Source organism: Cupressus sempervirens, chromosome 3 (genome assembly GCF_028749045.1).
Source record: "Cupressus sempervirens isolate cs-2001-9-10 chromosome 3, ASM2874904v1, whole genome shotgun sequence".
Taxonomy (NCBI): Eukaryota; Viridiplantae; Streptophyta; class Pinopsida; order Cupressales; family Cupressaceae; genus Cupressus; species Cupressus sempervirens.
The window spans coordinates 328,335,060-328,351,530 of NC_143120.1; the positions used below are offsets into that span (position 1 = coordinate 328,335,060).

Below are 16,471 nucleotides of genomic sequence, written 5' to 3' on the forward strand. Positions count from 1 at the left end.
TACAATCACCACACCAGCCTGAAGTTTTTTTACTTAACACTAATATCTAAGATATTTCTCTATATAAAAGAAATCTAATAGAAAATAGACACAGTGATATCTATCTCTGTTTTGGAAATGAGACTTTTCTAAAGATAGATAGATATTTGTAATTAAATGAGATATGCCTGAACATAATTAAATTGACTCTCCACTCCACATTCCTATGACACTCCAACCCCATAGTGTCAGCTCATATTCCCACTATGATAATTGTAAAGCAATCTCTTCGGCCTTTGGTTTGTATTTTTTTGTTATTAAACTAATCTTGTGATTTAATGTGTATATCTACAATTTGCTGATACAATACGTGTCCAATTGATTTTTAAATGTGAATCCAAATTAAAAAATATCCCACCTTCTGACTTCTGAAATCAAATAAAATGGGCTCTCTATGTCATGGAAAAAAAACACTATATCCTGTGCCAGTTCACAAAGGACTAGTATAAACCACACAATGAACTTTCGTTGTGGAGCTCTGAATGGTACACTCACATGGGACTGCAACACTCACATGCCAAACTTAATATAAACTTCCAAATAAACCTTGGAACTTTCTTTGACAACCACTCAATGGGAAATTGGAGAGAGTAAATGCTAAACATATCTATTGTCTCAAAAGAGTAAACCCTCCCTGCAAGCATGTTGTTGTCCAGCTATGCATATGCCCCTCCTTAATTTAGAGTTTGACTTCACTTGCTCACAAGGCATCTCCATAGCTCTATATAAGTCATGAAAAGTCCTAACCATTAATCATTCACAGTATTGTATTGTGTAGACTCTAGAGTACATTGTAGCTCATCATGAAGATGGGTCACTGCAAGATTGTAGCTGTTTCTTTTATTGTTATGGTGGAGTTATGCTCCATGGCACCAGTCATGGCTTGTAATTACTGTCCTCCTGCTCTTAAGCCTCCTCCTACTATACCGGTCATGTCTCCTCCCAAGGCTCCTACAACTCCCATGGTGCCTCCTACAACTCCTACAACTCCCATGGTGCCTCCTACAACTCCTGCAACTCCCCCTACTTCTGGTACATGCCCCCTTGATGCCCTTAAGTTGGGTGCATGTGCTGATATCTTGGGAGGGTTGGTGCACCTTGGTCTAGGGGACCCTTCAGTCAACAAGTGCTGCCCTGTGTTGCAGGGCGTCCTGGAGATTGAAGCAGCATTGTGCCTTTGCACTACCATCAAGCTCAAGCTTCTCAATCTCAACATAGCTATTCCTTTGGCCTTGGAGCTCCTTGCCATCTGTGGAGTTAACCCTCCCCCTGGCTTCACCTGCCCAACTATGTAGATGGTAAGAATGACTATCCATAATTTTCTATGTGCAAATAGTGAGTGAGCCTTGAAACATGGTACAGTGAGTGCAATTGGGAATTAAGATTGATTAATTGTTTCCTATTTGGAAACAATTGTTTATTATTAGAAAGCAGCTATTTAGTTCTTAGGGTGTATCAATTTGTAAATGTTACGGTGTATAAGAGTAACTTGCGCCTTGGTGCATTCTATTGACTGGATTATTGGGATAATTAGTATAATTCCTCCCACTTCCATAGTTTTATGCTATTAGTTTCTTAATTTTTTGTTTCTGTTTTCTTTCCTTTCTAATGTTCAGTTTTTCAAGATAAGTTTCTCAAAGTCTTTAGATGTATGTAAGACTTCTAAACAAATTGTAATTAGTTTATTATCAGTCACTGAAAATTCTCATAAACTAATGAATTAATTTTCATCCGTACCCAACAATACAAGTGTTTTCTCCTAATATTTTTAGCCTTGCTTGTAAGTAAAAATGCCATTGCTTTCTATTTATTATTAGTTTAATTGGAAAAGTTACTCATCATGAGATGTGTAGAGGCAAATTCTGCCTCTTAAAAGATCTCATTACAAATCAGTGTAGGAAGTGTAGTGTACTGCATTACTGGTATAAGTTAAATTCTAACATAGAGGACAAGTTTCTTAATCTGATGGAGTCAACATTGTGTACTATTAAGTCTAGAACCTAGAGATGCAGTATATGAATTAAAAGATCACTTGTTTGAGATGCTTTAAGAAGATTATCAGCGGTGCAACTTTTGTTTCATGTAGAATAGAGCTTAGAGACACAATACATTAATAAAGATCTTTTGTTTGAGATGTTCTAAGAAGAATATTTCTTCTTGTATATTTAATGTTTAATGTTTAGAAAAGTCACGAAATGGCATATTGGTTTTCACAGGAAGTAGTATGGTTGATAAATTATTTTTATTTTAACTTACTACATTGGTATCTTAGTATTTACAAGATTGTCTTTTTACTGTATGTAAATTTTATTTTAATTTTTCAAATATACGTTGAGCTCTAAAAGCAATCATTTGAATGTCTTGTATCCGTTGTTGATAAATAATTATTGGTTATTTGACACACGCTTCCACAGTTCATATAGTATTCAAATGATTATTTGTAGAATCAACTGTACGTTTTTTTAAATTTTCCACACACAATTGTCTTTCCTTTATCTCTGATTTGTGAATAATTTGTTAGAAGATAAATTAGAACATTATTATTTTTCAATTGTCATTAACTGGGACTGATTAATATTATAGTTTTTCATGTAAACTATGATAAATATTTATCAAAGATGTTTTACCACGAATTGGGTTTTTAAAGTACTGACTGTAAGAAGTGTATAAGCTATGACTGATCCAATATTTTTTTTCGTTTTTCAGGTGAGCTGGGACAGAAACATCTCGGTTTGTGTGTGTGCGCTTGTTTCATCTTCTCTCATTTCATTGTTTACCACCATCTCAGGTTTTCAGATGATTAAATAGCTAACATTGGTGTAGTATTCGTTCATCTTCACTTCTTCAAATAAGATGTAAGGTGTCATTGTCCAACGCCAGTTACTCCTTTAACATTGTGGGACTTGTTTTAAAATGCTTTCTAATGGGATTTAAATCCACATTTTGTGGATGTAATGCCTTCTCTACTGTTTTCTTTTTCAAATCGCAATATATTGTATTGGTTTGCATCAATTTGTTATGATATTTTGAGTTGATCCTTGAACATTCTAGAACATTTGACTATTAAGAGTTGCATAAAATCCACTCAAATTTACTTTTCCAATAAATTAAATTGATTGAATAAGACCCCAGATGATGGTATCATCCAGCTGGAATACATCAACTAAGCTAAAACAAAAGACAAAATGTTAAAAAGCACTTTTGTCTATTTATCATTTTGATCTGTACCAAACTTGAGTGCCTTCAATCCAAATCCAACTCATTGTACTCCCTGTCCTTCACAAAACAAGAAATCCCATGTGAGTGCAGAACCAGTATAAGTTGTCTCCGTGGATTTGGACAAATTTAGAAGGCTTGACAGCCATTGTCTGTTTCTTCCTCAGTTAACCATTGTTTACACAAGACAAATGGCATAAAGAGCAGTAAAAATCGATGATAGCTTCTTGTCGAATTCAATGTGGTCTCTTAGATTCCTTCATTACCTTCTTGTCAAATTCCATGTGGTAACTGGCTGGTCTCTAGCTTCTGACATCCCATCATTACTGTATAGTGACACCTCTTTGCTGTTTGTATTCTCACAAAGGATTAAAATGCAGAAAACAAGCTTTCGGATTTGAGACCATTGAATCAATTTAATGTGCCATAGCTAATACTTCAAAGTTAGTGTTTGCTGGTTGAACATTAGGTAATAAAGTTTAATATAGTTAATCAAGAGTATATAGGTACAGAATTTTTAATCAAGAATAAAAAGTGGGTTTTGAAAGGATTGTAAAATTTTGTACAATGGTAACAAGATATCTTAATCAATAATTATAATAAAATTATTACAATATTAAATACCATAAAGACTAAGGCTGAAAACAACTATTAGTATGTAAAAAAGTTCTGCATTCAACCGTATTAATTTATTTCTATCAATGTTAAATAGATGAGTACGTTCAGCCATCTAGTATCAGAATAATAAAAAATTATAGAATGAAAATCCCAATATATTATATATTAACAATATTTCTAAATATAAGTAAATGTTACTTTAATTTTATCATGGAACCTATTGTGTATCTACATATATAGATATACACACACATATAATGTATATATGTGTATATATCCAAGTATTGCATATATATAAATGGATGGATAGATAATCAATCTAATCTACATCTAAAAACTCTCTGTTATAATAAAATAGACTTAGAATAATCAAATTGATTAAAACGTTTGTAAATATTGAATTTGAATTCTATCTTACTCTTCTACTCTTTATATAAAATCTTACAAGTTGAATAGACTCTATGACCATGGTAGCTCTTTTCCCTTTTCCTTTGTGAAAATAATATTAATTAATAACTTTTAAAGGATCCTCTATTATTTATTAATTAATGATCCAAGACTCAAAAATGTTGTTTATCAGCTAAATGGATCACAAGAGTTGTGACAAAGGGAAAGAATCTTGGAAACTCTTAGTTCTTTATTGTGTTTCTCTTGCTGCTATAAATAAAAGTGGCAAAGTGTGGGCTAGACTGATGAGATTAAGAGTCTCTTTTCCATTGCAATGTATTCGGAAGGCATGCAGCAAGTTTACAAGTTTTTTAAATTCAAAGGCTCTTTAGAAGTGAGTTTAATTTCACAACAACTTCTATTTCTAGATGGAAAAGGTAATAGAAAAAGACATACATGGTAAAATGGGTCTTGTGTATCAATAGAAAATGAAGGGGGGACTAGAATCAAAAGAACTAAAACTACAATGAATGTCTTTAGCACAAAAATGGATCCTTAAGGCTCTAGAATTTGATAAGACTTGTAAATTTCTAGTCAAACATAATATCTTCAAGGTTGTTCCCAAAAAAGACCACTCATGGGCTGGACTTCTTATTATTTAACACAATATCTTCAAGGTTGTTCCTAAACAAGACCACTCATTGGTTGGACTTTCTACCATTTATATGTTAGTCAGATAGTTTCCTATTATTTATATTAGTAGCAAAAAAGGGTGTTATCCCTTACAAAATCATAGCCTACAAGCATTAACACTACATATGAAAGAAATAATTTATAACAAGGTCAATAGAGATCATTGATACTACACAAGGATAATAACTAGAAACCCACATCAAGAGTGGGTAGACAACTTGTCCACATCTTGGGGAGGAGGATGAGTGATAAAAATATGATTGATTTTTCCTTCTTATGTTGACAAATATCCAATATATAGTATCAAGAGGGTACACATCACAATGATAGTGGAGGAGAACCCTCAAAGAGAAACAATCAACAACAACAACACTAGGAATAGAGTGCTAACAAAGATGAACCTCATCAACCCTAGGCAAAAGAAACTCAAAAGAAATAGTAGTCAAAGAAGGATCTACACCACTAAAGTGGAAAAAACTAGTAGCAAGATGTGGAGTTAAATCTACCAAATTATAGGAGGCCAAATCAGCAAGAGTAACACTCTTCAAGGCGATATAATCAACCTATAGTATAGTCAAATGGACATCATTTACATCCTCTTAAACCCTTTGAATCAGTTTAATCCTCTAGATGGTCATCATTTGCGCCTAATTAGACCCTCTAGAGATAGTTCATATTAAACCCTTTGGATTCATTGTATTTAAATCAATATGGAAAGCATGGGATGAAGGTAGGAAGCATATCTGTCAAAAGGGTATTATTGATTCAAATAAGAAGGTTTGTGATGAAAGGTTCATATGGTGGAACCTAAAACATAAGGACAAACTATTTTCTCTTTTGCGAGGATGCTCAGTTAGAAACTAGGCTAATAAATGCATTAGAATTTTCGATGACATTATTAAAGGAGGACTGATTTTTTGGAATGTAATCTTCTCTAAGTTTGATATCCTTATCACTCATTAGAAAACCTATTCCATTCTAATAGAGGATCATACCCCTTAGCTCTTTCCTACCCTTGTGGCTCTCTTGTTGATAGATGTTCTTGCTTCTCATGGCTAGATGATTCTCTCCTCCCTTTGCTCAAAGTAAGGATTGTTTAATCTCTTTTTGCATAGGTCTAACATTATCTCCCACCTTGTTGTATCCTGGAACATAGATCTTGACCATTCCTCTTGCATTCCATTCTCATTAGCATTTGGAGTAGGTCTATTAAACCTAAAAATAGATGCTTTATTTAGAGCCTATTTTTGTTCAGATTGCTTGTTTACAGATCATATGGAGAATTAAACATATTCTCCCTCTATAAGCTTCTAGAAATAGTAAAGCATGGCTTTTTGGAATGTATGTTTGCAAGAGAAGTGTGTAAATTTTTGGTATTTTTATTGGTTCTAATCTCAATGCCATTATGGGACAAGTCCATATCTTCAAGAAAGATGCTAGTTTTTTAAATTTATTGTCTAAAATTCTTTGGTTACTTTGGAAGACTAGGATTAATGATTTCTTTAATGATCATGCTAGAATACTTACTCACTCTCTTAAGAGATTGAAAAGTATCTATTGCATTGAGGCTTCCTAGAGAGATTTTTGAAAGTCTACTCCATAATGTCATTGTAAGGGTCTTTACATGAGATATATACCTGGGGCATAAAACAGTGGGGAAAGAATCCTCATTGAGGTGGTATTAGAAAACTTCATGGCAGATATAGAAGAACAAAGGAGGAGGAAATAGTCAAATGTAGCAGCAGCAACACCTGTTGTGAGGGAAGCTAAAGTAGTGATACACATAGCAACTTGGCAATCCCAATTGGTGTTGCAGTCCAAAACTCAGTTGCGACAGCGACAACAATTTTTAAATAGTCTGATGGACCATTTTCTTGGGGTGCGCGGTTCAAAGAACTTAGAGATAATGTTCCTCAGGAACTTGATAAATATAATTGTCTAGGATAGTCACTCTATTTTGTAATGTAAATGGTCTATATTTTGTATCAGATGGGAATTCTACAAGTAAATATGTATATGTTGTAATTTTGTGCATACATATAAGAAACAGTTTTGAGTATCGATATTTTGTGAGTTTAAGATCTTGAATATGTATCTTTTCTTTGTAACAAGCTTTTCTCATATTTAATAGAAAATAATAGTGATATTCTAATTTTAAAATGATAAATTTAGGAAACATAATTTTAATAATAAAATAATTTTGAAAGATTAATTGTTGTAATAATAAATATGTCATTACAAAATTATAATGTTTAAAATTCTATAATTTTGTAATGACATATTTATTATGCCAATAATGGCATGTTGTGATGGTTAAGTTGTTGAGTTGTTGTCCTTGCCATCAAGGTTCAAATCTAATGGGGATGAGGTCCCCCGTTTGTGACCTCACTGGTTCATAGCTCCATGGTTCATAGCTCCAGGTCAAAGCGTTTACCCCTCTTTATAAAAAATTTTTTAAAAAAAAATTCTATTCAAGTCAATGGATCCTTGGTCTATTAGTAAAATTGAATGGTTCTAAATGAATCCACCATAAATCAAATTTAAAAATTAGAGCTCAATTGTACCCTCTACAATTAGAAACCTCCATTCAAAAAAATGATATTCCTCAATTGACATACACTCATAATTTTTACCATATAACACACTCCAAATAAAAGATCATCACTACAAACTAAAATCAAAACCCAAAAAAATATAGTTCACATGTCTTTGACAACTTTCAACTAAATCTTGAAATGACTACTTTCTATCAAAAGAAATTATCAGACCACGTAAGGGCTTAAATGATGCATCTCCACGTGGAGTGACTCCTAAGTATTTAATGCTGTGTCATGTACCAGATTCAGTTACATGTCTATTCTGCTATCTGTATTTTATCCCTTTTTTTCCCTGAAAGCATAGAATCTCTGGTATCATACTCGATTCAGATCTTTTTGCCAATTATAAACCGGTCTATTCCATAAATTCTTACTGACAGTATTCTCACTAAGTGTTTCCTCTTTAAGTAGCAACTATGCCTGCGCTTTTTTGTTATGCATTGAATTCTTTAAGTTTGATTCACTCTTCTACGGCTTATGGTGTTTGTTATGTTCTGTCTTTCATTTGGCTGGTACACTGAAACTAATTACATTCCTTCTGTTTGCCACCAGTTTTAAGATCTGCAAATTAAAAAAATTCTCATTTATTTTCATCCCCCTTTATAGTCTGATTTGTTCAGCATGTCATATTTTCTGCTATAAGAAAAGGACAATATGGTGTATGGGATATTGGTAAGAAGTATTTAATAACAACCCATTTCTATAATAAAGTAGTCTATTTAATAGAAACCCATTTCAATATTAAAGTAATCTATTTGATAACAATCCATTTCTATATTAATGTAGTCTATGTTATGGTTTTATGCTGGGTTATTGGAAATTTAAAATTTAGGTACAATTAAACAAAGTTTTGATATCATAATGTTGAAATCTGTCAGTTGCCCCTTGAGTCAACCATGAATTTGAATTTCAAAAAGAAGGGGAAAGTTTTTGAGACAAGTAAAAAAGGCAAATATGCTCATTCATTTGAACAATGGTGTGTTCAGAAGGAATGGGAAGAGGATCAGAGTTGTAGCAGCACAAGATCAATTCTTTTGTTCTCTGTAAGTTTATTTTGTTTGTCCTGTTCAAGTAGTGATTGCTCCAGGCATTATTGTATGCAATTCTCTAGTGCTGCAAGATTAATACCATAGATAGAAGTTTTAAGTTAATGTATTTTGGTTCTGGTTGAAGCCCTATGCTCTCAGATTTGTAGCAATTGAATCAATTTTGAATAGAAAGCAAGCAAGTAGGCATATTAGTAAATCTCCAGGTATTTGGCTTGTTGCGGTCTTCATTTCTATCTATTCCATATTAAGTTTAGTATTTGTGCAATTCTTTGTTATTATCTCTTTGTTTTAATGGTGGAAAAGAACAGACAATAGGTCTCTGATCAACTTGCTCTCCTTGTGCTAACTCGGTTAGTATATGTTTGTGTTGTGTCTGCCGAGTTGACTAAGCTCAACTCACTCTATATAAGGTTATCCCGGCCCATTGTTGCCGAGCTCTTTCCTTTAGTGACCGAGTCACTCAGGTCCCATTGGTGCTGAGCAACTCGACACTTAGCTCTTGTTTGTCCAGAGTGTGAAGTTTCTCACAGATAAGACAACAAAATTTTGTTTGTAATATAGTAATATCAAAGTTTATATAGGGGAGGGTTTCAATAATGGTTCTAGTTTTAATGAGCATTCACTCCTTGTTCGGTGAACTTTCTAATTACTAATTTAGAAGAATAAAATCGAGTTATAATTGCAATCCTATTAGTAAATTTAGCAATGTACTAATAGCTTTCCAATTGAACTCCTGATAATTAGAATTTGTAGACATCACAGGAGTTGTGCATATGTATGGATGAAAAAAATCATTACAGGAAAATGTATTGGTTAGAAAAGACTGCATTGAATCAGTTCTAAACTGGTTCTAGCTAAACATAAGATATCTCACAATGTTCATCTTAACTACTCACAAGCAAGAATAGTAACAATAACAACTACCCGAACCCTTCCCCTAAAAAACTATTAGATTAATAATTGTAGACGTATACATATCTTGAGTTATATTGTACAAATAATGACGCTAGACATTTCTTTAAGTTTATAATAATTCAACATCCTTTTCTTAAAAATATTTTACATGATTGTGTATGGTATGTCTATCAATATTTGTTCAACATAAAAAAAAATAGTTAGGTTTACAAAATATTATCTTTATAATATTAATATTAGACCCACTCTTTAAACTTTTAATGTTATATAGAGAGAGAGAGAGTCACACTTTTGAAGTAATCAATTTTGTAGTTCATATTCATTATAGATTTATTTATACAAGGCAAGATTCATATATTATTTTTAGGTAGAGTTTGAAAATTTAAGTTTAAAAGCTTATATATTCTAAATGGTACAAATCTGATAATATCGGTTTGAAGACTTGTCATACACATTGATGTGAAATTAAATGAAATATGCATAAATTGATAAATTATATTAATACTTAACATTTTTTAATTGACTATAAATAAAACAGCTTAGTATTTTAATTTTTTCTATAAATTATAACTTTTATAAATATTAAAAAGTTAAAAAGTTAGTATAATTAGTATGAATAATTTTGAACCTGAGAAATTATTGCTACTTTTATATAGGTTTCCACAGTTCGTGTATTATCAAAATTGTTTATTTGTGGAAGTTTTTTCCAATTTTCCGAACGCATCTATAAAAGCAAACTTTTCAATGTTCCTTACCTCTTATTTGTGAATAATTTGTCGTAAGAGAAATTAGAACGTTATTATTTTTCAATTGTCTTAAATGGAACTGATTAATATTTTTATTTTTCATGTAAACTACATGATAAACTTGCGATAAAATTTCTAAAAGATGTTTTTCCAGGAATTGGGTTCTCTGACTGTAATCTGATCCCACATTTCTGTTTTCCAGGTGAGCTGGGTTTGGAACATCTCTTTGTGCGTGTGATCGCCTCTCATTTCAACTGAATAATCTCATTGTTTGCCACCATCTCAGGTTTTCGGATGATTTTAGTTAACACTGGCGTAATATTCATTCATCTCCACTTATTCAAATAAGATATAAGGTGTCATTGTCCAAAGCCATTTACTCCTTAACCATTATGAGACTTCTTGTAAAATGCTTTCTAATAGAATTTCAAGCCCATTTTGTGGATGTAATACCTTCTCCAATATTTTCTTTTCAAATCTTAATATATTATATTGACTTGCATCAATTTGTGATGATATTTTGAGTTGATCTTTGAATATTATATAACATTTGACTCTTAAGATTTGTATAAAATCCTGTCAAATTTTTATCATTATTTTTTAAACGAAATGTATAAAAAGCTTATAAATTAATTAATATTAAAGAAGTGTTTACATCATAATTCATAATAGCTATCGAACCATTACAACTTTGGTCTAGAACACTGATTAGACACACCAATCAATCACTATGACTGACCATGAGTCATATTTCATAGAGATGAGCGTACAACTAATTAATGACATAGAGTTGCCAAACAGTCAATACCAAGATGCGCCAAAAGCCAACTCCAAAGTAGTAGAATATATACAGCCCTGTTATGCTGAGATAGATGAATGATGAAGTAAAGAGGTGTCTTCTTGATCAAAAATATGAAAAAGAGTAGAGAATAAAACTCGATTTTCAGAATTAGGAACAATATTCACCAAACCTTTATCAATTGTCATATTTTCCATGTAGTCAGCTAATCTATTACCTTCTCTATATGTGTGGGGGATCACATAAGAGCAAAACTTGTCCAATAACGACCAACACTTTTGAAGAATATAATGTAATTTCCAATTCTAACATGATCTCTGTTGAACAGCTTGAATTATGAGTTGAGAATCCCCCTCAATATGGATCTCCGAAAAACCCAGCTGAATTGCCATTTGAATACCATTAAGAAGAAAGAATGCTTCGGATTGATTATTAGTGCCTAACCCAATTGGAATAGCATTAGCCTGAATTAACTTTCCTTAAAAGTTCCTAAAACATGTTCCAGCCCTTCAAAGGCCTGGATTACCCCTTGGCCCCATCAAAATTCAATTTAACCAATGGAAATGTAGGAGTGCGCCACCTGATCTCCCTTCTATTCACTTTTACCTTATTAGCAGAATGGTGAAATGGTGGTATTCTTAGACTGGACCATAGTTTAAGGATGTCATTATCCCAGGATGAGAATTGAAAAGAACCTGAAGAAATATTGGAAGAAAATGAATTTAATGATTCCACAATTGAAGAAACCAATCTTTTCTGAAACACCTAGATAGTAGAAACAGTCTTTCTAAAAATCCTTGCAATTCTCTCCCACCAAAATTACTTTCGAAATAGAGACAGTCCCGTCAAAATTACTTTTTCAATAAATGAAAATACTATACATTGTGAAATAGATTGATTGAATAAAACGAATCTGAGCCCCAGATAATAATGGCATCATCTAGCTGGAATACATCAACTAAGCTAAAACAAAAGACAAAATGTTAAAAAGCACTTTTGTCTATTTATCATTTTGATCTGTACCAAACTTGAGTGCCTTCAATCAAAGTCCACCACATTGTATTCCCTGTCCTTCACCAACAAGAAGCTCCATGTGAATGCAGAATCAGTATAACTTGTCTCCATGGAATTGGACAAGTTTAGAAGGCTTGACAGCCGTTGTCTGTCTCTACCTCAGTTAACCATTGTTTACACCAGACAAATGACATAAAGAGTAGTAAAAGGCGATGATAGCTTCTTTTCAAATTCAATGTGGTCCCTTAGATTCCTTCATTACCTTCTTGTCAAATTCAATGTGGTCCCTTAGATTCCTTCATTACCTTCTTGTCAAATTCAATGTGGTCCCTTAGATTCCTTCATTACCTTCTTGTCAAATACCATGTGGTAATTGGCTGGTCTCAGCTAGCTTCCGACTTCCCATCATTATTGTATAATGACACTTCTTTTCTGTTTGTTTTCTCACGAAGGATTACCATGCAGAAAGCATGCATTGGGATTTAAGGCCATTGAATCAGTTTAATGTGCCATAGCTAATACTTAAGTTACCGTTTGCTGGTTGAGAATTATGTAATAAAGTTAAATATAGTTAATTTAGAATTTTTTAATCAAGAATAAAACATGGGTTTTGAAAGGATTGTAAATATTTTCAGAATGGTAAGAAGATATTTTAATCAAGATTATAATAAAATTATTACAGATGATTTATCATGAATAGCTAATACTTAAGTTACCGTTTGCTGGTTGAGAATTATGTAATAAAATCAAATGTAGTTAATTAAGAATTTTTTAATCAAGAATATAACATGGGTTTTGAAAGGATTGTATATATTTTTAGAATGGTAAGAAGATATTTTAATCAAGATTATAATAAAATTATTACAGATGATTTATCATGAAGACTAAAAATAACTAATAACATGCAAGAGGTTTCTACATTCAACCGGCATAAAATTTATTTTTATCAATGTTTTACATGAGTATTCAGCCATCTATTATCAGAATAATATAAAATTATAGAACAAAAATTTCAATAAATTATACATAAACAATACTTTTAAATAAATAAAAGTTACTTTTATTTTATTAAGAAGTCATTGTGTGTGTGTGTGTGTCTATACACACACACACATATAAGTCATTGTGTGTGTGTGTGTCTTTATACACACAAACACACACATATAATGCATGTGTGTGAATACAATCAATTTAATCTACATCTAAAAAATCTTTGTTATAGTAAAATACATTTAGAATAATCAAATTTGATTAAAACTTTTCTAAATATTGAGTTTGAATTTTATCTTATTATTCAACTTTTTATATAATATCCTCAACAAGAATCTTACAAGTTGAATATACTCTATGACCATGGTTGCTCTTTTCCTTTCCCTTTGTGAAAAACATTTTAATTAATAATTTTTATCGAACCTTCTATTAATTATTAATTCATGACCCAAGACTCAAAACTCTTGTTTATCAGCTAAATGGATCAAAAGAGTTGTGACAAAAGGAATGAATCTTGGAAACTCTAGTTCATTATTGTATTTCTCTTGCTGCTATAAATAAAAGTGGCAAAGTGTGGGCTAGACTTATAAGATTAAAAGTCTCTTTTCCTTTGTGATGTATAGTAGGTCTGGAGCAAGTTTACATTTTTTTTAAAAAAATTGAAAGAGTCTTTAGAAGTTAGTTTAGTTTTGCAACCTCTTCTATTTAGTGGAATAGATTAGAACTCTATTGTGGTCAATTTCTTTTAGTTATCTTCCCCAAACAATATCAATAATTATCAGTAAGTTGTGCAACAATTTCTATTTAAAATTTTAACTCTCTTGATTGGTTGAGTGGCAGAGTTCCAAAATCTCTTTCAATATAAATAATAAATATGAAAGTTTTATAACATTTGACCAATCACTAGTGTCTATGGAACTTCTTATGAAAATGTGCACTTCAATGCTTGATATTTTCAAAGATTGAATTTTCAATTTGGAATAGAATTCTTATTATATTTGTCTTTGCATAAATCTCAATCTAGACATTAAACTTATCCAATTAAAATTAAAATAGGACAATAGATTTAAAAAGAAGAGGTGCAATCTAGTGTATGAGGATAATTTAGCTCATGTATGAGAGTGATATGGAGTTGATGCTAAACATGATAAAAACTATCTAGAATAGGTAGTTTGGGGATGATCTTGTCCATGTTGGAAATTGTCTACAACTATCTTGTTGTCTACAACAATCTAGAGTTAACAAGAGAGAAAAATCAAAAAAATTAAAAAGTATATAATAATTGGTATTTTAGATATGTTTCAGTAGATTGCATATTGAGTCTTCAAAGAGAAATTGGGTGTCAGCTAGTTCCTTGCAATCATTTCAAAAGGCATTGTTCTAAAGAACTAAAATTAGATCCCTTCAATGCTTTTCTTGGAAATTAAACAATTTCAAATTTTGAAAATCTCTAAAGATATGGCTCAGTCAATTGACTAGGCTATTTTGCAGTTTTAAAAATGTTATCTAGAAACAAAAATATTTTTATTTCTATTTATTTTTTTATTTTTTAGAGACTCTTTAGTTCAAGCTAGTTGGCTTCCTAAAACTATTTGGATTTCAATTCTTGTATTTAAAAACTCTTTAATAATAATTCATTGCTGACTTTTGATGAACATGACCCTTTTTTTGAGTTTATGCTATTGTCCATTTTTTTTATATATTGGAAAATTTATATTTACTTTTTATTATCTAAAACAATTTCCACAATGAATTTTGGAACATAAAGCTAATCTTTAAATTTACCATTTTCCTAATGCCTTATTCCTTTGTAGAATAGAGCATGAGCATCCATCTATTCATAAAGAATTTGTTAGATGTTGTAGGGGAAAGTACCCAATTCTTGAATGCCATGGGAGTTGTTGATTTGATATCCACACTTATTGATTTAACATCCATACTTATTGACTTAATGTCCAAATTTTTTGTCAACATTTCACTAATGTTATAATTTTAAAGTTGTTAGTACAAGGATGAATACACATAATTGAATGAATGTACCCTTAGTTGTAAAAATTAACCAATGATATGATGCCATATTAGTTGTGCAAGTATGGGTACCCTTTTTGCATAACCATTGGTTGCACTTTTGATTTGGGTTGTTTTTGGATATATTGGCAAAAATCATGTTGAGGTGGCATCATAATTGATTATGCAAACATGAACTTTTAGTTATATAAGCAGATGACTTGTCAACTAATTTAAAAGATATGGAAGTGATTTGAAATTTGCATGTAGGATTTGGACAAGTGCGAAGTTAGGGTGCTTAAGTACTAGGTCCTCTCCCCTAGTTCCAACTTTCTTGGTAGACATATATGTGGAATATAGATAGTGTATGTGAAATGTTTGAAAGAAGATCTCTCGAAATAGTTATCTCTCAATGCTTGGAGAAGCATACACAAAACATATTTCTTGAATATGCTTAGACACAGTCAAGAAACTAAAATTGGTGGGTGTAAACCCTAATTTTGTAACCTTTCCCACCCACAAAATATGTGGTAGCAAGTCAAAATGCACAAAAGAGGGAGGCAATGAAAGTAAAAGTGGCACACATACATAAGAAAGGGGTGGTTCTACACTATGTAGTAGAGTGTTATTAGGTGGAGAAAAGTATTGCATATAACAAAAGAATTTAATGTTAGCGCAATAAAATTAGCAAGATTTATATTTTCTTTTTTCCTATTTTCAAGGATAGAACTTGTTGTTGCAATTTGTTTTATCTTTGATTTAAGGATAAAGTTGCAATTGCTTAGTTTTTAAGCTAATTAAGGATTGTCTCTACTTTTTAAGTTTTATTCTTCTTTTTCTTCTTCTTTTTACTTGCTTTTTACTATGAGGAAGCCTATATATTATAATTCTATCCATTTATAATTAGTGAGAAACTCTTCTTTCAACTCACTCTTGTTCTATTTTTTTCTTTATGTATTTGCAAGTTCTTTTTTTTCTAGTTGGATCCAATGTTTGTAGATTAGCTAAAATTTTACTTCCTACCACAAAATTTTATAGTTATTGGATAGGTAGAAGAAATGAGAAGACAAGGGGAATTAAAGATAGGAGAGGCTCCATAAGAGAGTAGTATGAATCGAGGTAATGTGATAGAGGGGAGATTTAGAATAAGCTAGTGCATGGTATTGGTGGGGATTGGAGTAAGCAACGTGGTGGATAGGGGAAAATAGAAGCATGGGGACAAGTAGAAATAAGATATTGTAGTAGTTAAGAGGGAAAAGAAAGTAGAAATCATTTACAAAAGTAGAATCATTCATGAAAGAGAAGGTATCAGTTTGATTGGATTTTGGTCATATAGTATTAAAGCTATAAAACAAGGAAACAAGAAAAAAAGTTAAAATTAAAATCTTATCTTCTAGAGAG

The 16,471-nt window shown here is 31.6% G+C and overlaps 1 protein-coding gene across 1 annotated transcript; it reads left to right on the top strand.

Moving 5' to 3' along the window:
• The first annotated feature begins 794 nt into the window (after window positions 1–794).
• On the top strand, window positions 795–3,051 carry LOC149566320 (36.4 kDa proline-rich protein-like). The gene is made up of 2 exons (XM_089817379.1): window positions 795–1,337; window positions 2,746–3,051. The coding sequence occupies exon 1, from the start codon at window positions 843–845 to the stop codon at window positions 1,332–1,334; it is 492 nt and encodes a 163-aa protein (XP_089673505.1). The 5' UTR covers window positions 795–842; the 3' UTR covers window positions 1,335–1,337; window positions 2,746–3,051.
• The last annotated feature ends 13,420 nt before the right edge of the window (window positions 3,052–16,471 follow it).